This window comes from Desmodus rotundus, chromosome 5 (assembly GCF_022682495.2).
Source record: "Desmodus rotundus isolate HL8 chromosome 5, HLdesRot8A.1, whole genome shotgun sequence".
Taxonomy (NCBI): domain Eukaryota; kingdom Metazoa; phylum Chordata; class Mammalia; order Chiroptera; family Phyllostomidae; genus Desmodus; species Desmodus rotundus.
This window is the reverse complement of record NC_071391.1, coordinates 119,639,045-119,665,667: the sequence shown is the minus strand read 5'-3', so window position 1 is coordinate 119,665,667 and position 26,623 is coordinate 119,639,045. Positions and strand designations below refer to the sequence as shown.

The 26,623-nt window shown below is 42.2% G+C and overlaps 1 protein-coding gene across 2 annotated transcripts; it reads left to right on the top strand.

Moving 5' to 3' along the window:
* The first annotated feature begins 40 nt into the window (after positions 1-40).
* Positions 41-26,411, top strand: CDKL4 (cyclin dependent kinase like 4). 2 transcript variants are annotated; one of them, XM_053925271.2, is made up of 11 exons: positions 56-131; positions 1,972-2,444; positions 5,262-5,485; positions 8,362-8,483; positions 11,086-11,158; positions 12,749-12,839; positions 13,766-13,963; positions 15,398-15,480; positions 16,821-16,877; positions 20,367-20,501; positions 22,951-26,411. In XM_053925271.2, exons 3-11 carry the CDS (start codon positions 5,318-5,320, stop codon positions 23,077-23,079), a joined length of 1,056 nt encoding a protein of 351 aa, XP_053781246.1. In that variant the 5' UTR covers positions 56-131; positions 1,972-2,444; positions 5,262-5,317; the 3' UTR covers positions 23,080-26,411. The 2 variants fall into 2 exon arrangements, with proteins under 2 accessions (XP_053781245.1, XP_053781246.1); XM_053925270.2 differs by lacking the exon at positions 1,972-2,444 and having other exon boundaries at positions 41-131.
* The last annotated feature ends 212 nt before the right edge of the window (positions 26,412-26,623 follow it).

Here is a 26,623-nt window from a genome sequence, read left to right as displayed (position 1 = left end):
AGCGTCCGGTTGCCCGGGAGACGCAGCGGCAGTTCCGCTCGGGAGTTGCGGCGCCCGCCGCCGGCTGAGCTGAGCGACCCGGGTCGGACTCGGGACTGCTCCGGGCGGCGCCCCCGTCCCCCGTCCGCGCAGTAAGTGCGGGTCCCGGCGGCGGGCCAGGCGGCGCGGGGGTCGGCGCGGGGGTCGATGGAGAGCGATGTGGCGTCCGGGTGGGGCTCCCAGACGAGGGAAAGTTCCCTGAGAGAAGGGGAGCGGGGCTGCCTTCCCCTCCGGTGGCCTCTGGCGGACAGGAAGGCGTGAGGGTGAGGGGCTAGAGGTGGCCGAGGGCTCCCGCGGGCCGCACGACCCGGTCGCTGGGGCTCCCCGGCGGCCGGAGGAGGGCGCATCCCCGGGGGGCGGGGGGCGGGGCTGCGGCGTCTGCGCTCCTGAGTCCTGGGTGTGGCCCCTCAGCCGAGTTTAGCGGCCTGGAAATAAAGTGATTTATGTCGAACTTTCATTCCTGTTATGTGTACACGTGAAATGTGATTTTTTTTTAAACAAAATTCGTTTCTTGAATTATGTGAATCATGTGGTCTTACAGTTTGCTGGGGATGCTTTTAATTGATCCAATTGTGCTATCGCCAAGAGAAGTTTACAATCAGGTGTGTGTATTCTTGAAGTTCTGTAATTCCGTATTACAAAATAGACGCAGAATGGCTTTTTAGCCTATTTTCCTCTTCAGTTTTATTAAGTGTAAATACATTTGGTTGCGCTGGAAACAAAAACAACGGGCGCAGGTTGTGATTCCCAACCTGTAGAATCCGTGATGGTCTGGCCTGGTCTTGGAAAGGTTTCCTTTTCCCCCTCATGCCCAACGCCACAGTTTACACGAGTTCCTAGAAACTTAGATTAGGAAATTAATGTGTTTTCCACCCCATTTTTCTCCCGTCCAATGCTGTTTTGCCGTCTCCATGTATGCGTTAGGCTGGCTTGAGCCCTCAGCACCTGGTGTGTGACAGTCATGGAATCTAATCTGCCTGCAAGTGTTTTCTCTGATTCGCTGTCCTTAAAACAGGAAATTAAATAGGAAATTTTCAAAGAATTTCACAACCCACTCAAGTATCTATCTCTGCATGTCTTTCTGTATTCACCAATGGGCCCAAGTCTGTATCTGTTTTTGCTTTTGTACACAGAACGTCATTAACTTAAGAGTCAAATATTTGGTAAATTCTGAAGTCAGGGGACCCTGTAACCAAAGGACATATGGCTTCAGATTGGGAAGATCACTGATGACAAGGAAAAATGTTTCCAACCAATTGCATCTATTCTCTGCCTCCTATACCTCTATCAATAGTTTCTTTTCCAGCATCACTAGGGTTCTCACATACAATGCCATTTCCAAATAAGAGTTTGTCTTTCCATTTCCAATCTATATACTTCCAATTAATCTTACTTGACCTGTTGCAAGAACTTCCAATACAATGTTAAACATAAGTAGTTAACTACAAGAATTTCCCAGTCTAGGGGGGGAAAGGATTCAGTCTTTTACCATTAAGCATGATGTTAACTAGGTTTTTCTACAGGCCTTCTGGGAAGGATGTTGCCTTCTACTCCTAGTTTGATGAGATTTTTTAAATCATGAATGGGTTCTGGGTCTCGTTAAGTGCTTTTTTAAAATATGTATCTACTGAGATGATCTTGTATTTCTATCTTTTATTCTATTAATATGTTGTTTTACATTATTGATTTTCTGATATTAAACCTTGCATTTCTTAGATAAGTCCTACATAGTCATGGTGTGTAACTCATTTTATATATTTCTGCTACTCATTGTTGACGATTCTTGTATCCTTATTCATGAGAATAATGACCTGTAGTTTTCTGGGGATCTCTTTATATGACTTTGTATCAGAGTAATATGAGAGGGGACCAAAAAAAACTGAACTTATTTATAAAAAATTCTGTATTTATTCTTACATATTTAAACTTCAGTCACATTCAAAGTACTCTCCATTTAATGGAATACACCTATCAAGACTTTTTTCTACTGCTCAAAACAGTTTTTGAACTTATCAATTTTGATGCCTTTTGGTGCGTCTGCCATTGTTTGTTTCACCTTTTCCACATCAGCAAAATGTTTCCTTTTGAGGACTTTATTCATCTGGGAAAACAAACAACAAAAAAAGCCACTCTGAATGAGATGGAGTCAATAGAGAGGGTGGGGCCATTTTTGGTGTCAGGCCATTTTTTGTGAAAAACTGAACACTCAGTGCAGTGGGCAGGTGCGCTCATAAATCACCCATCATGAAATGGGCAAACGCGTTGAAAGAGTCTTCACAAGAAATTCACAGAAGCTGAAGGCAGCTTCTCCCAACAACGCCAGCTGGTGCACTGATACAGAAGGGTTCCTAGAACACTCACCTAGGGGAGAAGTCTGTACTACAAAGGGGCCCGCCCTCCAGAAGGTAATATTGGGGTTTTTTTGCAGGGATCCCTCCTCGTATTAGCCTTACAGAATGAGTTGAGAAATGTTTCCTCCACTTCTATTTTTTATTGGGTTGGCCAAAAAGTTCATTTAGTTTTTTTCCGTAAAATGGTTCTAGTAGTGCTTATTTGTCTTTAACTTCATTCAAAACAATTTTGTTAGATTGTATTGTGACAGCTGTCATATCAGACTGCATTTCTTAAAAACTTATCAAAATTGGTGAATTTTGTGCAGCCATATAAATATTGAAGATGGAAGAAGATATGCAATATTTTTGGCATAATATGCTTTATTGTTTCAAGAAAGGTAAAAATGCAACTAAAAAAGATTTGCACTGTGTGTGGAGAAGGTGCTGTGACTGAGCGAACGTGCCAAAAGTGGTTTGTGAAGTTTCCTGGTACTATTGACATTTTGGCCACATAATTTTTTTGCTGTGGGGCTGTCTTATGTATTGGAAGATGTTTAACAGCACCTCCGGCCTCTACCCGCTAGAAGCCAATAGTGGGAGATAGCCTACATACTCAGAATATCCAAATCAATAAAGTTATTGATGAAAATTAAAAATGTGCCTTTTGTTTTATGGAAAAAATAAATGGGCTTTTTGGCCAACGCAATAAAACAGTTTATGAAGGATTGGTATTAATTCTTTGAGTGTTTGGTAGAATTCGCCTTTGAAGCTATCTGATCCTGGGCTTTTCTTTGTGGGTAGAGTTTTAATTACTAATTGAAATCTTTTATTTGTTATTAGTGTAATCAGGTTTTCTATTTCTTGGGTCAGTTGAGTGTTTCGTGTCTTTTTAGACATTTGTTCAACCATATGTCTAATTTGGTTGCCTAGAGTGGTTGATAACACTCTCTTTTAATCTTTTTAACTTCCATAGGGTGGTCCTGATTTCGGTAATTTTTACTTCTCTGTTTTTCATAACCCATCTAAATCTGCCTCAGCTTTAGCTTTCCTCCTGCCTTCTCTGTTTTCCCCATATATGCACATAATTCATAGGTTTTCGAACACAGTCTGTGAGTGTACGTGCTTGTGTAATAGTAGGAGTCATTTACCCATGTACACACGTTCTCCAGTTATGTGGTTTTATGGTGGCAAGCGAGGGTACATGATTTCTTTCTTCCCGGAGATAGCCTGTGGACAGGAAACACTGACCATTAATGAAGTTAAAAATATATATATTCATTTGAAACGAGAAATTTTTTAAGTGGTCAACTCTTTTTCCTAAGACTCAATTTATTTATTTTTAGAGAGGGGGAAAGGGAGGGAGAACGAGAGGGAGAGAAACGTCGAAGTGAGAAAGAAACATCGATCAGCTGCCTGGACCAGGGACAGAACCCACAACCCAGGCGTGTGCCCTGACTGGGAATGGAATCAGGGGCCTTTCGCTTTGTGGGACGACACCCAGCAAACCAAGCCACGCTGGTCAGGGCCGAGGTCAACTCTTTACTTCAGATTTTATTAATTCCAATACCTGGATAGAGTGGCTCTTCAAAGTGTGCTTTATTTTTAATTGACTGTGAAGTACTGCAGTGTAGTGATTAAAATTGTGATCTTTGAAATGTGATGCCTAGGTTCTAATTCCATGCTAACTTCACCGTGCCTCAGTTTTCTCATCTGTAAAATGGGATAAAAATAACTCCTACTTTATGAAATATTTGTGTACATTATATGTAATTTGCATAGAACAGTGTTATTAAGAGCTAGCTATTATTACTAAGCTTATAATCAAGACTCTACTGAGTACCCTGGCTGGTGTAGCTCAGTGGATTGAGCACAGGCCTGTGAACCAAAGGGTGGCTGGTTCGATTCCCAGTCAGGGCACATGCCTGGGTTGCAGGCCAGGGCTCCAGTAGGGACCAAGTGAGAGGCAACCACACATTGATGTTTCTCTCCCTCCTTTTCCCTCCCTTCCCCTCTCTCTAGAAATAAATAAAATCTTTTTTAAAAATTTCTACTGAGTAAAGTCGGGTGGGATTTTTAAGACTAATTAGAATTTTTATTATATTTTTAATCCTTAGGCTGACTTATTTAATTAAGCTGGCCTTATTTGTTATCTAACATGTAATCTAGTCACCACAAAATTCACAAATGGTGACGCAAGACAAAAATTAAACCCAGTATTTCCATAGAAAACACTCCGGGCATAAGAGCATACATGAAGGATTAGAGAAACCTGCCTTCTTTTTTGTGTTTTATTTCTGTTTTCTTTGGGAGCTAAGAATGTAAGGATGTGTTCCTTCATACACATAAACGCTAAGCACAATAAATAATGCTCTAAAAAGATTTTATTGTTTTTAATTGCTTTAACAGTCCACAGTTTCTCTTTCTTCTCTCTCCACCAGGTGGAGGTATAGCGCTTTGTACCGTGTCTTGTTCTCAATTCTTCTAGTCTTTGCTGTATTCAAATGGTTAGGAGGGAAAAGAGAAGCACCGTATTCTGAAAGAATATGAAATACTCATTCAGCTGGATTTTACAGCATCACGTTTTAATCATATACTGGAGGATAATGAAAACAATAGATTGGATAAGGTTCCTTTCCACGATTTCTTTTAATTCACCTGAAGTCAACACAGACCCATCATAAGAAATAGCATATGAAATTTTTCAGTAACTGGAAGAACTGTATAGGACCGAGCTCAACTAACAAAATAACGCCCAAATATTTTTAAGTGTATTTAAAATCAATCAATGGAAAGAAATCTTTGGCATCCTTAGCAAATTGGTTTTATATAATAATCGGTGAGAACATTGTCCTTGATGAGTTGATAAAGCTGAGCCATCTTATTTTCCAGGTGCAACATTGTACTGCAAGTTAATCAATACAGTAATTTAAGTCACTTTGACTATAATGGAAAAGTATGAAAAACTAGCTAAGATTGGAGAAGGGTCTTATGGGATTGTATTCAAATGCAGAAACAAAACCTCTGGACAAATGGTAGCTATTAAAAAATTTGTGGAATCTGAAGATGATCCTGTTGTTAAAAAGATAGCACTAAGAGAAATCTGTATGTTGAAGGTAGGTTACGTTTATGTATCTGTAATATCATGGTATTGGGTGAAATATGTGTGCCAAAATTACAAAGAATTTTAAAGTGATTTTTTTCTATTGGACTTTAAAATTTGTATCAGTAAATTGGGGAAATAAATTGATTTTCACTTTGGACTTTAGCCACTCTGATGTTTAGCTGGTATTTATTATGAATACAGCTGTAGATTCTTAAACTATTGAAGTACTTCCCTTCTACTTGTGAAATCTCCACTGTCCTAAGGCCCCTCATTTTCCCCAGCTGAGCCCCATCCCCACTTCCCACCCCACCCCCCACATAAACCAACAAATAAAAGAGCAACTGCTGGCACAGAGGGGCCCACAGGACTGCACCCGTGGGGCTGCAGGCACTGCTGTGGACCGGTCCCGCCTGGGACCCACTGGTCCTCAGACATACTGACTATCGCCCCAGCTCTGTACACACATTGTACACAGAGGTTTTGTTACAGTTGTTTCTACTCTGAAGTTCTTGATGTAACCATCTTCCCGTCCTAAAAATCTTACAGGTTTAGAACCTTAGGAGATGTAAAGATGATTCTCATCAGCACCCTTATTTCATCAGAGGAGAAACCGAGTTGTAGGGCAGCACTTCTCAGATGTGAACGTGCATTGGCTTCCCCAGGGGACCTTGTTGAAATGCTGGCTCTGCCTCGGGAGGGGTGGGCGGAGCCTGAGATTCTGCATTTCGGACCAACTCCCACTGGCACAGAAGCTCCCGGTTCATGGACCACATTTTGAGTAACCAAATTCTTATGATTTCAAGAACACACAGCCGACTTTTACTTTTGACATGTCATCTGCTTTAGGGAACCCCCAGAAATCCAGTTTTTAAAGGGAGATAATAGTTAATTATCCATCTTTTTCAAGAACTATCCGTAGCAGGTTTCCTCAATTAATGAGTTCTAGTGTTTTATTTACAATGTACTTAAATATACACGGATTTTTTGAGAGCACATGCATCATGATAAAAAGCAGTTCACTGTGACCTCGTAGCCCGCAGCCAGCTCTGTCGCAGCTAAGTCATGGGGTGGCTCTGAGCTGGGCAGTGGTTTTCTAATGAAAGTGATGCTTTTTAGCCACTGCAGCCCCCAAAGTCTCCAACTAAAGTTAATGCTCAGGTCGTGCCTCCTAGGTTACAAGTTCCCCAGTTGAAGGATGAACTTTAAGGTTAAAAAGCAGCCAGATTCCAGCCCAGCTTGGTTTCTGGAGATGATGACTCTCAGGGGGTACACTTCCCTGCTTTTGGCGGGTACACCCAGGTTCGCGCGGAACAGTTTCCTTCCAGGATGTTTCTACCAGGCCTTCCTCATATACTCCAGTTATTTAAATTTGATTTATCCCCCCACTCCTTACCACCTGTTTCACTTTAGACAAGTCACTGTTTTTCTGGGCTAAATTAATTTCACCAGCAAATGAGCTATAAACTGCTGATCTGCCCAAAGGCAGGTTTGGCCTGGTCGAACCTGGATGTGGCGTCCAGCTAAGGCGACTGTGAGTCCCTCCCTCTCCTGGTAGAGACGCTCCTTTGTTCCCGTCTACAGCTTTGGCTGCAGCACACAGCAGCTGGATTACCTGTGCAGCCGTTTCCTCCGCCGTTTACCTTTCTGCCCTTTTAGGCAGTAGAGCTCGTAGAAAAAAAATGACTTGGTGCTCAGGGAATATTTTTCATGTATAATGAGTTCCCTTTTCCCACACTACCGAGCCGCACACATCATCACAGGTTGATGTTTTTCTCAGTCAAACCATGCTTGCAGATACCGTGCTGGAGGGTGTTGTGTAAGTCCTCGTACTTAGGACTCTCTGCTGGGCCTGCAAGTTATTTATTGAGCTCTGCTGTGTACACAGTACTGTTCTCTTTTTTTATACATCCTTCTGAGTAATGGTATAGGGTTTGGAAAAGTGATTTTCCTGCTATGGTGGGAAAACAACAGGGAAGGTGAGTTATAAGTAGGAGTGATCAGATGTCCTGATCTATAACCAGAGTTGGTCTGATCAGCGTCCTCTTTCAAAAGTGTCCTGGTTTATATGCTAAATTATATGGTCACCCTAGATACGGGCTGGGTGACTGTGTGTGCCAGTTTGCCTGGGACGGCCCTGGCTGGTACTCACTACCCTGATAGGATGGTACATTATCTAGTGGCTGTAGTGACGGGTTACCTTAGATGATCCTCATCAGGGCTTTCCCTTGATTTACAACATTAAGCAGAGGCTGACTTGTGAAACGCTTCAGTTTGGGAACAGAATTTGACACATACGACATCCGAGCGTAAGAGAGAAAAACAAAATCAAAGAGCAGGGCTGGAAAATGACAAATGAAAAACAGACTGACCGTGTGGACTCCTAGTGTGGGTGACGTAATCGGATTTGAAGGCTGGGGTCTATTCCTGAGAGCCAGCACCAAAGTCCAGTGGGTTTAAATCCAGCTGACATCTACATTCAGTCCATGGCAATGTGTGAGCTAAATGGGTACTGATGGTTTTTATAGCCTTACACAATAATTCCATTTCCTCAGTTTTTTATTCAGGTTATTTGATGACTTACATATTTAGAATTTCCACAGAATGCTAAAGTATTTTTGGTGTTAGTATACTTTATTTTCTCCAGAGAGATTCAGTTTAGTTATCATCTATTATGGGTATGTTAGAAAAATTCTTAAATTTTTCTTCCAACTGTAAGATTCGTGATTCTTACTAAGGGTAGTTTCTCTTGTAAGTAACTGTAATAAAATTCTCCACAAGAGATGCAAAGAGATGATAGGTAAGACCTTCTGTTCTTAAAAGTGTAAGAGATCCAGGGAGAACTCTTATAAGAAACAAATCACCAAACATATTTCAATTCCTTTGCAGCAATTAAAACACCCAAACCTCGTGAACCTCATTGAGGTGTTCAGGAGAAAAAGGAAAATGCACTTAGTGTTTGAATACTGTGATCATACACTTTTAAATGAACTGGAAAGAAATCCAAATGGGTAAGTAATTTATAAACTAAAGCTCTGTCTGCTCGGGTCCCAGTTTTTCACATACGTGGGATTAACTGTGGCAAACTTCAAGCATGAGCCAGTTCCCCTTTCTACCCAGATACATCTGCTGGCTATGCCTCTCCAATCCCAGGACTGGCTCAAAGGGCAAATGAATATTAACCTAGAGTAAAAATAATTAGGAAGACAGATCTGCAAATATAAATCATGATACATTTTGAGGCTAAATTGTGTATTGGATTGTCTGAATTCAAGGAATGAACCATGGTTCAATATTAGGAAATCTATTCACACAATTCACTAATAGGTTAAAGGAGAAAAAAGTGCATGTGGCTGGTAAAATTTGAAAGGCAGTTGATAAAGTCAACATTCTTTTCTGATTTTTTTTAAAAGCATTAGCAAACTAGGGTTAAAATACTTTCTTAGCATATGCGCACACCTGCACACACACACAACACACACACACTCCGTATTCAAATCGACAGCTAATTTTTTACTCAGCACCAAAGGAACCACCATCCAAGTGAGAACCAAGACAAGGACGTCAGTTGGCGCCAGTGTAATAACGTGACGTTGTTCTGGGAGCCCTAGCCAATGGGACGTAACAACAATTAACAGAATACATAACTTTTGGAGACAAGATTAACTTGTCATCATTTTCGTTATATTCTGCAAAAATCTAAGAGAGTTGCTTAAAGAGTTATTAAAACAAATAGAATTCAGTGTAATGATGACGGCACTCCAAGTTTCACACATGGTGAGGTCTTGTTGCTAGCACCATGTGCCTGAGTCATATGTGGGCCATACCACTCTTCTGGAAGGCCAGCTGCATCTGCATGATTAGTTCTGTTTTTAAAAAGTGATCTAAACATATTTAAATATCCAGATAGGATAAAATATTAGAGCTGAGTGATGAGCGTGTTTGGAATATTAGATAACTTTAAATTTTTAATTGAAAAAACTTAGAGTAGACATTTGGTAAAAGAAATCTTGTTTCAGAATTTTTTTTTTTTGAAATACACAACCAGCAATCCCATCCCATGAATAGGATGGAAGACCAGCAACATACTAAGAAAAATAGCTACAGCATATATGCAGACTCTGATGTATGCTGAGTCTTCATAAATCAATTTAAAAAGCAGTGAACAGACCAATCAAAAAAGTCAAAAGCTATGAACAGGAAATATACCAAAAAAGAAATGTAATAGCCAATAGTCATGTAAAAATTAAATTCACTAATTAAAGAAATGCAAATGAAAACCAAAGTGAGATCTTATTTTAACCACAGATTGGCAGACACAACACCGGCAAAAACAAATGAGGAGATGGGGACTTCAGTGCACCCGATGTTTTGCGGGAGTGGGAGTGAGTTACCCTCCCTCAGAGAGGGCAGCTGGGCAGTGTGTAACTTGAAGGTGTCATTCAGGGGAGGATGAAGTGAGCAATGGAAACACATCAACAGAAAAGTTACAATCTTGCTGTAATTGCTACAATTTGTGGAGATGGTTACACAAAGCACACTACTCCCGGCCAGAATACTCCCTAGTTCCCCAAGGAAAATGCCCTGCTGGTGGCACTTTCCAGTATTTTCTACACAGAGTAAGGATTCTGCAGGGACAAAGGCTCCCAGGGTCCCATTCCCACGTGCTCTGGATTATCCCTGGCTTCCCAGAGGACCGGCTTGCTCACCAGGTGTAAGTCACTTTTGCAAAGCAACTCCAGCACTTGCTTGAGTGCTTACCACCAACTTGAACTGATGAATTGAAGGTCAGTCTTCAGGCATACCTTTTTTCCTGCAGCACCAGGCTCAGGTCTTCCTGAAGTTCATCCCCACAAGAACAGAATGTAATGTGTGCCTACGTTTGGTCCCGGAAATCCCACTTCTAGAACTTACCTTAAAAGATAATTGCATAACTGCAGTGAGATGGATGATTACATATATTCATTGAAGTGTTGTTTCCAAAAATAAAACTTGGGCCACTGATTGCTCATCAATGGGGACTGAGTAAACGACGATACATCCATATAATGAGACCCTTCACAGCCACAAAATATCTGTGCACGGAAGTCCCTATTTCTGAAAGAGGCAGAGAAGTTGCAGAGGATGAACTGGCTGGGTGGGCAGGTCTGAGAGAGAACACTTCATAGATATACTTTTGGGATTTTTAAATTTTAAACCATATGAATATACTTCTTAATATTAAAATTAAAAAGTAAATTCCAACACACAAAGGGGAGAGGAGCAGCGGTGACTAGGGGGACAGCCACCACAGGTGACAGCAGCTGTTTGGGGACAACAAGACATGAGTGAACACTTTTATTCCTTTACTTTTCTATGTTGTTTGACTTTTCTGTTAAGCATATATCATTTGTACAGATGTAAAAATTGAAATTTAGAGAGGAAATTATGTAGTTACAATGAAAAAGTAAAGCAACTTTCATTAAAATTTTTCTTAAAAATCATTTTCAAGGCACCCTCTGCACTGCACTCACTGACCATCTCAAGCCCCCCTCATTCCCCTTCTGTTCCCTCTTCTGCTCCCGTAACCCCACCCCAGCAGCTTCTAATTTCCTTTTTGGTGTTTTTCCCTAGAGTTGCTGATGGAGTGATCAAAAGTGTATTATGGCAAACACTTCAAGCCCTTAATTTCTGTCACAAACATAATGTAAGTGACATTCTCTAATGCATTTGTTAATTCTTCAACTTAGCTCAGGGGTGCCTTCAAAGAGCTAAAAATGGAGGGGGGTGGGGCACGGAGTAAGAACCAGAAGAGCGAACCAAAAGAAAGTTACAGAATATGAGGAAAAGCAATGCATTATTTGTGGCCCTTTTCCAATTTCTGTAAGAATGAAATTTCTAATTCCTTATGAATTGAAAGTTTGTATAAACTTACTGTTTCTTTTTGCCTCAGTACTAATGATTCCTCTGATTATTTTTAAATTGGATTAAAATACATTTTCAGTAGTATAATCTACTATGGCACTTGGTTTTGTTCTGTTTTTCTGTCTCTTAAGTCTTTTATTCTGTAACACCCCCCCTGCCCCCACCTTTAAAAACAATTTTTCATCATTAATTTCTTGCACATGCATCACCACCCCCGGAGGGCTGGGTGGGACAGTCTGTGGGCCCGCCCCCAGAGGACCCAATTCCACGAATCTGGGCTAGGGCTTGAGAATGTGCATTTCCAAGCGTTTTCCTCGTTGATACAGAAGCGGCTGGTCCAAGAACCACACTTTGAGTATCACTGTCACTGAAATCATCTTGGCTGATTGCATCCTGTGCATAATTGAACTTGCTCTTTCACTTGTATTTCCTGTAAATCGGTATTTATATCTAGAGGCCTGATCATTTTCAGGTTCATATTTTTAGATGAGAATACTTCATGTATAGTGCTGTACACTTCTTTTTGGGTCGACATCACGAGGCATCCAATGTCTGGTTATCCCACTCGGTCATCTTAAAATAGACTTGCGGGTTCAAGAGGTACCTGTTTGGTTTTCCTCCCTTATCAGCTTCCCTGTCAGCATTTTACTCGATGGTTTCAGCATCCTTAGATGATTATTGCCTATAACCAGCATTTCATTAGGTTTAAGAGGTGGCATTTTTATTCTGTTATTCCTTCTGCATCTATTAATTGGAATTCTATGGAGAAAAGCTTATCCTATGGACTCTGGCCACTGTAAAATACAGTAAGATAAATATGGGATTATTTCCTTTATTTATCAATACTCCGATTAATGAGTTGGTGTCTTAGCAATATCCAAGAGTGAACAATGAAGGGATTTTATGGAATGTGGTACATAATTATAAACTTATGGATTTTATATACCTGATGTGTTTTAAGCCTTTGCAATCATTGTTCTCTCTGATGTTCAAATTGTCCCATCTCTGGTTAGCAGGAGCTTCTTGTTAGAGATACACTGAGTCTAGCCTCATCTAGAGTTTTACCTCTTACAGTTAAAATAGGACCCAATAAAAACTGGAAGAAATAATTGTATGATACTACCTTCCCTCCCGCCCTCCAAAAATCAGTTTTCCTATTCAACAATCATTTCTTCACTGATGCAGCTACATTTTGATTTTTTCTTTTGATATGATGAGTAAAAATTGTCAATTTAAGTTCTTTTAGAAAAATGAAGAAAAAAAACATTTGTTTTTATCTCACAGGCTATATGTATCATTTAAACTAATAGTTAATTTCTTTTTGCTTTGTCACTTTGATGGCTCAAAGAAATAATCAAACATTATCTTACAGTGCATTCACAGAGATGTAAAACCTGAAAATATTCTAATAACTAAGCAAGGAATAATCAAGATCTGTGACTTTGGGTTTGCACGAATTCTGAGTAAGTAGCCACTTATCACTAACCTACCCAATTCAGGTGATTATGAAATGATATAGTTGAAATTCCTACTTTACATATTGAATGTATGCTACATGTTATATTGTTATTATTCGAAAAGGAAAATCTCACTTTAACCTTTAGTCACTGCATTAATTTGCACTTCCACTCCACTCCAACTAGAATTTATTTGATGGCACATTTATATGCTTTGCCCCATTGGAGAGGAAGAGAGTTATAAGATGCATTTCTGCTTTTCATGCACTTGGAATCTGAAGTTAAAAAAAAAGGTATTGCTGCAGGGTGACTGGCAGTGAAGTACCCAAGTGAAGGTGCAGACGGTTCCCTCGAGGGAGATGGTAACAACGTGGGCCACAGTGGTCGGGAAAACGCCTTCGTGGAGCTGGCGGGACTGGAGGGCAAACTGATCGTGGAAGAGGAAATTCAGAGACAGTGCTCAGAGCTAGGGAATGACCCCAGACAGGGAGGGACCGAAGGCAAAGAGGGACAAATCGGTGTCTCTCCACAAATCTAGACCTGCGCAGCAGGCGGAGCCCTGCATTAGCAGCATGCCCGTCACAAGGTGCTGTGTCCATGATAGGGTCCTCACAGGACCCAGACCCAGGTGACTCGGCAGTGCATTCGGAAGTTGGTGTAGACTTGAAGGTACACTACAGGAATCCTCCATCTCACAGCCCTCTGTTTGGGATCATACAGATATTAACTAGCTGAGGTGTCTCTGGAAGTTGCATTGACTGTCTCAGTGCCCAGTGCAACTGTTTACTCAATCAGTGCCTCGCTGCATTAACCACTCGGAGTGTGTGGCCTCTGAGAGTGTTCAGAGCTTACCTGAAGGCCTGACCTGCTCTTGGGAGTAGTTCACCTGTTGTGAAAATGTGAGCCACCTCACCCGATCGATGTGTTTGCAGTTCCAGGAGATGTCTACACTGATTACGTTGCTACAAGATGGTACCGAGCTCCTGAACTTCTTGTGGGAGACACACAGTATGGTTCTTCAGTCGACGTCTGGGCGACTGGCTGCGTTTTTGCAGAGCTCCTGACAGGCCAGCCACTCTGGCCTGGAAAATCAGATGTGGATCAACTTTATCTGATCATCAGAACACTGGGTAGGAGCTGCATTTTATGGCTTCCAGAGTTGCTAGGTTGTTATAGTCGTAGCATGTCATTGTAAGGAACCACAGGAGCTTTCTTGCCTCTCCGAGGTGCTGCTCAGGATGGCTGTTCTGGGCTGCAGCCAAAACCCAGCCCTTTCCTCAATGTGTAGAGCCAGCACTCCTCTCACTGAGGAGTTTTCCAATCCTTTCCAAGTCAAGCCACTTAGCCATGGAATAAACTATACATTTACTTTCCGTATTGAGCTAAGACAGGGCTAAGGATATGAGTCAGCTGCCTAAAACTCACTCTTATGAGGCATTGGATCAAATGCAATTTCTGTCCACTGTAAAAGAGGGTTTTCCTCCGTTACTCCAGAGAAGGGATCGGCAGGCTTTTACTATAAAGGGCCAGAAGCTAAATAATTTAGGCTTTGCAGGCTATCCAGTCTCTGTTGCAACCCCTCAACTCTACTCCTTTGTATAGTACGTAAGAATTTACAAATCACTTTTGCACACACCATCTCTTCCAGTCTTAAGAAAAGCCCATTAAGGACATTGTAACATGTTCATTGTGCCTCTTCTAGAAATGAGAAACTGAGGCTCAGAGAACTCCATGACTGACCTAAATCACAGAGCCAGGTCAGTGCAGAATAGAAATGGGGCTCAAGGGGCGTCTTTCATCATGAGTCAGCGTCCTCAGCAGTTGTCTACTCCCACCTGGCTGGAGGAGAATGGAACCCGAAGGGTTAGCTGCACCTTTACTCTGGCACCATGGATGCAAAGGGAGTAACACGTCCACACACAAGATGAATGTCCATTCCTTCCTTCCCACGGTCTCTCCCGGCAGCGTGGGTGCTGGGCATGGGAGTCACTGCCGTCTGGTCTGCTTCCAACACGTTCTTCTGGACAACTCTGCAGCGTGAAAAGTGGGGCGTGGAGTTTCACTACAGAGCGCACCTGAACTGTGTCTTGTTTCATTTCCTAAAGGGATTGTGGAAATTTGCATTAGGCTGATACCAGACGGACCTGAGTTTGAATCCTGGGCCTGTCATGAAATGTCCTCATGACTTTAGAAGGTTATTAACCCTCTGAGCCTCATTGTCCTGAATACAGTGGAGCCAAAAACCAGTGGCTGTTGTGAGGTGGTTATGGGATTGAGTGAGTTGGTGTCTGTAGAGCCCTCTGCACCATTTTCTTACCTCCTCCTCTGGCGGAGGCCGAGTGGCAGACTGAGCCCCGCGTGGCCCAGGGCCGTGGGGGCGCACGGGCCTTCCCTGAGAAGGACGTTTCCGCAGTGACCCAGTGCTTCCAGGGCTGCAGGTCACAGTCAGGGTCAGTGTTTCTTTCACATCTCAGAAGCCATCTCAGGGCCCTCAGAAGTTACCCATTTGAACACTATATTGTTTTCATAAACTTAACATAAATCGTGTGGTTTGCATTTTACAGGAAAACTAATCCCAAGACATCAGTCCATCTTTAAAAGTAACCAGTTTTTTCATGGTATCAGTGTACCTGAACCAGAAGACATGGTAACTGCTTGATGTGGGATGTTTTCTTTTTTATGCTGCTACTTTAAAGGGGTAGTTGTTTTTAATTTTCGTGCTTTTAGCCTCTGTCTCCATATGCCACACTAACACAGATAAAGAAACTATATAAAAACCACATAAAATGAATCAGGAAATGCTTATCAAGTGTACTTGCCCTATCCAAAGGTTAATTTAATGTTAAATTTCAAGTGAAAATATGTTTAGTTCCTACACAAAAACCTGATCCTTTTAGTTAAAACACTCAGGTATCTTTTCCTGAAATTATTATTATCTCATACACAGTATTTACAGTAGTACTTCTTTATTTTGGGGGGAGCATTCTCTATGTTTTCAGCATGTGAAACAAAGCTCAAATCAATAAAACCATTTGTTCACAAGGTATATTTTCACAGGGAAGGTCATTCTACAAAATGACCCTCATTGTATCCAAATCAACACCCCAGACCGCACTCTCACCTCCACACTCTGGCTTGGGCCTTGCCTTTCTTTGGGAAGGTATCAGTTTGACTGTCTCACTTCTGTAGACATTGATTTCCTGTCTGCACTACCTAAGTTTGGGCTGTGACCTCTAACACTCCATATGGTCTGGATTCTGCCTGTAGAATGAGAAAACTGTCCGTAGGCGTGCGTCCACTGCGGTTCAGGCGGCCCCAGCTATCTCCAGACGCCCTCTTTGTTTTAAATTTATTTCATGTAATACCTTGATTTACATACTGGATTTCATTTATTAAGCATAATGAAAGGTTAAAAGTTAAATTACCAGGCTAGAGGTTGAATTACAAAAGAAAATGTCATGTAAAGAATAAAACAACAAATTCACATGTACCTGGTGCTAGTTAAAGAAGAATGGTATCATCATCTTTGAAGCTTCCTCCTTCCCACATACTTCTGAGTCCCATTGTCTTCGCTCCTTACTGTTCTGAGTTTTGTCCCTTCTGTATTGTTCTTACACCCATAGTTCAATGTATTTTCATTAATGCTCAAAGCATTCCCGTAAGTGGGTCAGGCACCGATAGTATAGGACTGTTGTAGTCTTTCATTCAGGAGGGGACGTTTGGAACCAAACATCAGTTGCAAGACATTGTGCAATTAAGACAATCACTTCAGTTTTTTGCTTTCTTTACACTATAGTAAACAGTAAATTTACCATAGTAAATAGTAAAAGTATAATTTTAAATTATATTAAAATATGATTTTTTAAATCTTTAAAAGAAATTAACCTACTGGAGGGTCTTTCTTTAAAGTATTCTTATTACTAATCTATTCAAAATACACATACTTTGTTTTTATGTAATATTGACAGTCTTTACTTTGTTTTCTAGGAAACTCTTGAAGAAAAATTCTCAGAGGCCCATCCCATGGCTTTGGATTTCATGAAGGTACGTACGAATCAGTTGTAACTATTACTGACTGCAGCTTGTAATGCTTGAAGCTGGTAACTCTGGGAGGAGCAGACAGTAGTGCAAATAATGCCAAAGTAGGATGTGGTCATTGAAGACGATAAGGAACTGTAAAAGCATTACAGTTACAGGGACATCGGTGGTGTACGCAGTAATCTTTCTAACATATTTATTAAAATTAGGAGGTGCAAGAGTATATTTAGGGTTTGCTGTTATAACACTATTCTTTTGTGTTCATTAGAAATTTGAATATTAAATTAATATATTCAGACTGTGGAAGCTTATGAGGATAGATGCCACTTCTTAAGTTTGAAGGTCCAGAGCCGCACTTTCCAATATGGTAGCCACTGCATGTTACTACTGAGCACTTGAAATCTGGCCTATTTGAATGGAGATGTACTAGATTTCTTTGAAAATTACTGTAAAAAGAGTGTAAAATATGAGTATTTCATTAATAATTTAAAATATTATATGTTGAATTGATAACATTTTAGACACATTGAATTAAATAAAATTTGTAATTATTTTTTTAAAAGCTAGAAGACCAAAGTCAGAGCCACGTAGACACCGTATTGTGCAGCCTCTGCACCAGGCCTGAGAGAGATAGTCACACATAGGACACATTCTGGCAAAAAACAGAAGAAACTCACCTATGATCATCTGCTACCCATGCTTGGCCAACTGAGGCCATGCTAGGTGTGACTCTTTCATCCAAAGTGGATACTAAAAGCCTTTAGGGGGTAGGGATGGAGCTACCAGTAAGAGTATCTATCTTTAACAATCAATTAAGTTCTGTTTATAGCAGTGGTTTCCATGCTACTCATCAGAATGACCTGGGAGCTTTTCAAAAACACGCATTCCAGTATCTAAACTCAGGTTACAGAAGTAGAATCTCTATAAATAGGACTTTAGAATATATGTTATTAAACGTCCCTCTGGGTGATTATGATAAGCAGCGCAGTTTGAAACTTGTATGATCTAGAAGGTGGAGCCATCTGGATGACCTACAGCCCACTCAGACCAGCCTGGTGCCCGTGCCGGTCGCTGCAAAGGTGCTATCTAGGGTGCTGCTGGATCCCCTCAGTCTGGGCCCTCCTGAGATTTGGAGCCTGACACCTCTGGCCTCCCTGACTGCCCTCACCCCTATTGCACTGCCTCAGCTGTCCTCCACCTGTCTCACCGCTATGGCCTGCCTCACCCAGCACAGGTGGTTCTGACCCACCTACAATTTAACAAAACCCAGAGCAGTTGGGGTGGGGGATGTCAGGTACTACAAGCCCAATCCATTTCCATGTTGTGGCCAGGCCTTCCTGTGGTTCCCCCTCCAACTAACCAGAAAACTTCAAGGGCACAGAAACTCCAGGTTGAGGACAGCTCCCTGTCCTCATCTCCAAAGGTTACATGCCCTGTTGGTCAGCCCAAGATGCTGGGTAAAGCTAGTTTTGTCTCTCAGCTATTTGATGTAGGCTCATAATGTTTGATCTGAGACCCAAGAACTCTCAACTGCATCAAGGATTGTGCTATTCGGTGAGTCACACCCTATGTCCTAGACTCCCACCCCATGTTAGATAAAGGCCGTCTTTCTTTCATTAATTGCAGTTGAAACATCTATAAGAACAAGAGAGTACCAGCTACCATAACAGGTAGTTATCCCATGGGACTGGGTCATATGTAGGCAGGGGACAGCTCAAGTGGGTGAAGCGCCCACCAGTGACAGTGCCAAGGACAGTGGTAGCATGCAGCAGCAGAGCTTTCGTGTTCTGCTCATTAGGTTTAAAATTAGACAGTGGGCACCATATTTATTTTTTATTACTATGTCTTCATAGCCATTACCATCCTATCACTAGATCAGTTTTATCTGGTCATCAAGAAGTCTGTTGACTCTTAGAAATTTTGTTGAAGAGCTTTTTGTGAAATTCAAAGTCTCTGGAAAAGAATCCCAATGTGGACTTTGCGATTCCAATTTCTTGCCCCTCATTTTAAAACTTTTCCCAAGTGAGGAGCACTTCGGTCAGGAGCACCTCTGAGAATTCATCACCCTCTTGGTGTGCAGAAAGTTATTAATCCGGCAGTCAGGCAGTCAGGAGCTCAGAAGCCTCAACTCCACCCAGTCCGCCTCAGTGCGCCTACAGCTGTCAGTCAGGCAGCACATCATTCCAGCTCAGGACTGTGGAGCCGACTCAGCTTTCACAGTCTCTGCTTCGGATCTAAAAATGCTCTTTCAAAAAAACCCCATAGGTATTGAGTGAGAGACTAGATTTCAGTAGCCTGAGAGTCCATGCAAGGAAGAGAATGGATTCAAGATAGAATTGGAGATAAAGCCGACAGGACCTGACGATCATTTAGATCTGGGGAGTGAAGTAGAGGAAGGTGGCAGAGAGGAGGTGTCTGTGTCTGTTTCCTGGAGCTATCACAGCAAAGTACCCAAACTGGGCGGCTAAAAAGAGCAAAATGCATTCTTACAATTGTGGAGACCAGAAGTCTAAAACCAAGGTGTTGGCAGGGCCATGCTCTCTCCAAAGCTTCTAGGGGAGGGTCCTCCCTGGCCCCTTCCAGCTTTGGGGAGTCCCAGGCATTCTTGGACTTCTGGCAGCAGAATTCCAGGGTCTGCTTCTGTCTTCACATATGCCACGTGCGTCTGTCTTTGCAGGGTCTCCCCTCTCTCGTAAAGACCCAGTCATATTGGAGTAGATCCCGCACTACTTCAGTATCACCTTCTCTTAACTAATTACATCTGTGAAGGCCCTATTTCCATGTAAGGCCACATGATGAGCTCCTGGGGTTAGGACTTTAACAAATATTTGGGGGGGACAGGTTCAACCCATAACAGTGCCCTTGAGACAAAGCAGAGATAGTAAGTAAGCCCTTACACATGTGGGTCTGGGTTTCAAAGGAGAGGTCTGGACCAGAAACATACATGTGGAAATCTCTGGTAAACCTCGACCTTTGAGGCCACTGAACATCAGTTAGATTAGCTGGACACTTAGAACAAATGAGAAGAAAGGGGAACCTGGGATGGAGCCTTGAGGAATCTCATGCAACCACTGTGGAGAAGAATGTAAACTAAGAAAGGCTGGTTTGAAAACAAGTGGCCAGGAGGTAGGAGGAACGAAAGGGAGGTGTCAGAGGAGCCGAAAGGAGAGTTTCAAGAAGGAGGACAGTGGTCAATAGTATGTAACGCTACCGAGAGGAGAATGCAAAGTGTGTAAATAGGCTTAAGGATCGGGAAGTAGAAGTCTTAGGTGTGAATAGCAAGGGCCACTCACGTGGAATCGTGGAGGCAGAAGCCAGAGTGGAGCGATGAGGAAATAGAGATGACCACAGTTATTAACAAGTTGTAAGTACTGGATAATATGCAGACCTGATTTCCTAAACTCGTATTTGCTCTATCCAGTTATTGTTCAGAGTTTTGGAACACAGTAACAAAATAGGCCCTTTTAAAAATATCTTCTTGCTTTTCTTCCGAAGGAGTGTCTGAAGATGAACCCAGATGACCGATTAACTTGTGCCCAACTCCTGGAGAGCCCCTACTTTCATTCTTTCCGAGAAGACCGAACTAAAAGAAGAGCACGTAATGAAGGAAGAAACAGAAGACGTCAGCAGGTACCTCTGCACAGAAGTTAAAGTGCTATAAAAGTGATTTTTTTTTCCTTTTTCTACCTTTCAAAGGGAGGCTAGGTGGACATCAAGACCTTCTCTTTGCACTGGTTTAGTTGTATTTGTTTACCTCATAAATACTGGTTGATGTAATAAAATCATAAAACTATGAAAATACCTAAGTTGTTACAAAGTCTTATTCCAAATACTCTTACATCAAATGATTGCACAGTTCTTTTGTACACTGAGTGGATATCCCACCTGCCAGAACACAAACCCAAAACACAACAGCTTCAAACGCTAAAACCCCGATTACAGCAGGACTGAGTTCTGCCAGCTGTGCAGAGGAATCCCAGCACCTTCCTGAAGCCCCCGAGGTGCAGTAAAGCACCTAAGTCTGCCAGTCTTAGATTTTTTCCTCGAAGGTGAGGGCAGCTCTGGCCGGATACAGGGAGATGAGACTCAGACGTCTGGGAAGGAAATCCCACCCTCAGATGTGCCACTGTTGTAGAAGAACGTGGTAAATATGATGACAGGCGTTGGTTCTACAGGCGACTGCCTGTACTTGCTTTCAGAAGACTTTGACGTTAAAACATGGAGTTTGTGGCAGTGAGTTCGGTTGGGTTTCCCCACCCCCTCTTGTATCTCCAGCACCTAAAACAATGTCTGTCACATAGAAGGTACTTAATAAGTATGATCCAAGTAACTAAATAGATGAGCACTGCTCATTAATAAGCCAAGATGGTAATTTTTAATTTATCAGAGTCTGACAATCGTGCCATTTGTGTTTACTTAATCTTTCACCTTTGATCTACATTTTGGTCGTTTATCCTCTGATTAACAAGTCACCGTAAAGGAAGAAGGCAGTCTTTTCTTTCAACCATATGATAAAGTACCAGTTTGTTAGGAGGGAGAGATCAAACTAATCAATAAGAAGAAGTGTTAAGATGATTTCTGTGTATCCAAAATCTCTGGGTCTCCAAATTTGTATTACAGAGGTAGTTTTTTTTTTTTTTAACTTTTGAGGGTTTTTTTTTTTTAATATGTTCTTTGTTTATTTTTAGACAGAGGGGAAGGGAGGGAGATAGAGAGGAGGAGAAACATCAATGTGTGGTTGCCTCTCGTTCACCCCCTACTGGGGACATGGCCTGCACCCCAGGTATGTGCCCCGACTGGGAACCTAACCGGAGACCTTTGGTTTGCACACCTGCGCTCAATCCATTGAACCTCGCCAACCAGGGCAGGGCTGTGCTACAGAGAGATTTTACCTTTCCCTGTTAAAGTTATGTATTTGCAAGTTAAGCCCAATACCTTTTACTTAACCAAAAGATTAGGGTTGGTTCAAATAAGTCTGAGGCACCAATTTAAAATACAGCGAGAATTGCCTGTAAAAACACTATCCCCTTAAAAACTTCTCACTAGATTCCTCACCTTCGGCCTGGAAGGGTAGACAGTGGCACTGTGCCCTCCTGCCCCTCAGATCCGACTGAAGTTCTGCCACACTGTCCTCCAACAGGGACTGTCCTCCAACAGGGACTGTCCTCCAACGGGGCGGGGAGGTGCTCTCCCTTGAAGTCTCCAGTTCACAGCTGTGCTCCCCATTCCTTATGACCCTGGAGCCCACTGACAGAGATCCGGGACTTTACAGAGACCTTCCCAGGGACCCAGGAGAACCGAAGGAGGAGAAACCCAAAGAGCAGCAGGCACCTGGATAATCTCGTTTACAAAGATTACGTCAGGTTCTCCAGCCTTACTGAACGGCAAGCTGTGCACCCCCGAGCGGCAGCCCCTAGAGCCCCCCGTGAGGCAGTGCCTGAACATCTCTCCCCCGAGTGCGGTCTCTGCAGAGCAAGGCCCGAGACGAGGGGTATGCATGTCCTTCCAGTCCCGGTTTTCTTTCTGCCACACGCCCACCTCTCTCCCAGACGTTTTCCCATATCAGGAAAAAGTTCAGAGAGATCCTTCCATGCAGTGTGGTTTCATTTTGTAAGTTCAACTTTCTAGCCAGATACCAACTTCTAGATCTCTGAGTGAATGATCGAGAAATTCCTTAAAACTAGATATTGTTTAACATTGATGGTAAAGAGGTTTTCAGTCTTTGCTGCCCTGACAACATCCTAAAATTTAAAATTTGGTGAGCAGGATGTAGAGTCTTGGAATTATTGTTTGATAGCTTGTGGGCATCTGTCTTTTAAACACTGACTAGACCCTCAGAAACTTGTATTGAAATAAACTAGAGCACATCTATGAGAAGCCTAGAGTGAGTAGTACAATGTCATTTTCAAGCACCAGAATATCACAGTGTTTTGAAAGTATTTCTACTTAATTTTTAAATTCATGTCTTTTGACACCTTTGTACCATATGTATCCCTTTTTTTGCCACCTTTAAGTCAAACTGTACAAATAGGATTTGTTTTCAATTTACTTTCTTATTTTTGTCTTGTTCTACTATTAGAACCAACTGTTGCCTCTCATACCAGGAAGCCACATCTCCCCCACACCTGATGGAAGAAAACAAGTCCTCCAGTTAAAATTTGATCACCTTCCAAACATTGAGGAAAATGTCCTTTCAAGTGGAAAGTAATTTAATATGTACACACGTTTGCACAAGAGAGATAGGAATTCTCAGTGTTTCAAATGCACACTAGCCATATGAAAATGAAGATGCCTTCTAGAATCGTTCTGCTCTGATCATTACCGATTCCTCTGCCCATGCTTTTTACACGCCAACTTTATCTGTTAGAATATTTTCTTGAAATGTTATAACTTCTGAAACTGCACATATGGAGGAGATATTTTCAATTTCATCAGAGCTGCCCCCTTGAGGCAATTTATATTGAGAATTTGTGACCTTACCTGATGTATGAAAAAGATGCACATCTATCATCTTGCTTCACCCGACCACGTACTGTCTTAGAGCAATATCCTGTAGCTCTCCTCGCTGTTGTTTGTGTGAGGAATGACTTTATGTTCCTGCATTTTAGCTCCCTCTTACTGTAACCGGACCTGTTGAGTGACGCTGGTGTTTTGTTCTGTGTATTTGTATTGGTGTAGGAAGGGAACCTTGACATGTCACCGAGGTTTATTCCTTGATTCCAGGGTAGACTCTGCTTTCTGTCTCATGAGATATTTATGGTTCTATTTTTAAAGCTAGCTGGAGAAAATTTCATATACTTACATAGCAAATAGTGGGTGAACTACAAGGAATTCCCATCCTCATAACACCCTGGAATAATCAACTGCTGATTCTAATGCTGTCCTCTGGAACAGCACGGTTTCTTATCCTTCCTCCGCCTGGGTAAATCTCAGCACCCAGACCTGTCCGCATGGGAGCATTTTCTAAGCAGTGTGTCGTCAACAGTCTCTTCCAAACATTTGCCTCCACAGCATCTATGAACTTGTGCAGCCCTAAACATGAGCTTCAGGTTTGTAAACATTTCTGAGAACAGGAAAATTATCTTTCAGTTAACTTCACTTTGTGTCTCTTAACAAAAAGAGGGGGGTGGGGCGAACAACACACCTCAAAAGGTGAGCCCAATTTAGGTTCTGATATATTTCCAAATAAACTTGACAGACCGACCTACCACCCACATACATATGCGTGTGTGTGTGTATGTGTGTGTATGTGTAGTTCTAAATTTCAAAGCATCGTAGTAGGTGCTTTTTATCCTGGACATCTAAGAATGATGCTGAATGTTCAAGTGCCTTTAGTTTGCTGGCAAGGAGCTCATGTAAAGCATAGCAGAGGCTACCATCCCTGTCTGACATGAAGACATAGAAGAGTGATGTTCCTATCAATAAATATTTAGATCATTACTTTCATTAACTCTTTTCTGCTCCTACGTTCGGCATGCTCACCCAAACATTTTGCAAATACACATTAGTCCAGAAATATCTAGTACCTGACACCAAGACACTAAGCATCAAGTGTGTTTAAGAAAATGCAGGAACACTATTCATCTCTAAAAGTCGACCATACTTATAAACCTGCCTGTGTAAACCTGCAGGGAAGCTAGTTTAGTGATTAGGGAGCACCTCCTTACTAACGAACTGTGGCATCTGAGCAGTAGTTCCTTGCTCACTGGAAGGATATTCTCAGTGGGCTTATTTGGTTGTTTAACATTCTGAGTGTGAACATAAGCTGCGAGGGACTTCAAATTTTCATCTCGTCATCAATAAGCGTACCTCTTCAGAGTTGTATGTTTCTTCAATTCTTTAAAAGATTTTATTTTTTTATTTTTAGAGAGAAGGGAGGGGAGAAAGAGGGAGAGAAACAGATACATGGACCGGTTGCCTCTCCCACACCCCCAACTGGGGACCCAGCCAGCAACCCAGGCATGTGCCCTGACTGGGAATCGAACCAACGACCTTTTGGTTCACAGGCTGGTGCTCAACCCACTGAACCACACCAGCCAGGGCTATTTCTTGAATTTTTAATAAGATGATACCACAGGTGCAAGGAAGATGAAAAATAAAAGATAACAGGCAAGTTTGCTAGGAGATTTCATTTTATCTTTCATAGTGTTTTTATTATGTAGGCCTCTTTATTGCCAAACCACTCATGCTACTCCAGCTCTTATTGTGTCTGCGTAACACAACACACGCAGAAATCAAGACGGCTCGAGACTCCATGGTCCATCTTGCTTATAATTGCGCCTCAAACAACAGTGGAGTTTGAGGCTGAGGTTGGTAATCATCTTCCCTTGTTTTTGCTTATATTTAAGAATTCCAAGTAGCATTTCTCAATTTTTTTCCTTAGACACATCCATCATTTATGTATCACTGGAGAGGAGAAAGCGTGTAATGCTTAGAAAAATGTTCTGATGCAGCCACGTTACCACGAAGCGGGATAGTTTCTGATGACATTTGCATTCCTGACTTTCCCGGAGCGACCCAGGTCACCCAGCACTGCTGCTGCCTGAGTCACTCAGGCGCGCAAATCTCCGGCTGCAGCACTTTTCTCTTTCCAGGGCGTAGTTCCCACCCTGTACTACACAGATGCCCTTGCAGTTTTCAGCCACATGAAAGATAGTTGCACTCCTAGGTCTAGTACCCAAATCAAGTCATGTCTTTTGTAAAACTTATCCTCAGCAAATCGCCTTGCCCCGGGCTCTTCACGAAAGCCCCCAAGATTCTGTTAACCGTGCATTTCCTTCCCAGTCTTGCTCAGTTTCTGGCTCACCTGGGGCTTTCTCACCCGAGCCAGCGTTCCAGCTTTTCCATTTATTTACGTAGCTCTTTCCTCCGTGCTGCACGAATACTGGGCTGTCACGGCGAGCGACGCCACCCGAGTGCGCCCTTTCCTCCACCCCGGCGTGACCTCTGCGGCGCCCTGGTTTTCCGACCCTCTGCGCAGGTACCTGAGAATCTCCACTCAGTTGTTTGTTTTTTATTTTTTTTTAATTTTAGAGCACTGTATAGAAAATCAAAAAATGCAGACTTTCCTTCCTCTTAGTGCTCCCGCTGCTTGGAGAATAAGGAAATAAATGATTAAAAAAAGGGTATTTTGTTAGACCTCTTACCGTCCCCTCCTTCACGCTTCTTTGCTTGGACGTCTCTAGTCTCGGTTCACGTGCATGTGGTAATTGTTCCCACCTGCCCCAACCACAAAGCCCTTTTAGGGGGTCACTTTTTGAAGATTATTTTAACTAGACTGAAGCATCAAGAAGTCGTGTTCGGGAGGGTTTTGAGTGCTTGGGGTTAGGGAGATGGCCGAGTTAAGGGTGACAACAAAGCTCTCCGGCAGGAAGGAAGAGGTGAGCAAGGGTGGATGTTCCCACTTCTACGTTCTCAGCCGCATCACACCTGCAGAGCCCCAAACTACAAGATGGAAGAACATTAATACGTTATTTTGAGAAAATGTTTAATTCTGAAAATATTTTACAGTTCTTTAGCTTACTTGCTATAGAATTATAATTTATTTTTCAAAAAGAGTCACTTTCTTAGTCATTTGTCACCATCAATGATTTCCACTCGTGGTTTTAGGGCAAACGGCACCGACTTCTCTGCCTTCCCCCCAAATTTTTTAATTAAAACATATTACCAGAAGAGGAATATTCCTAAAAATTCCACAAACAGAAAAAATTGTGGAGTCAGTGTAAGATATTAGATGAATCACAGATACACAG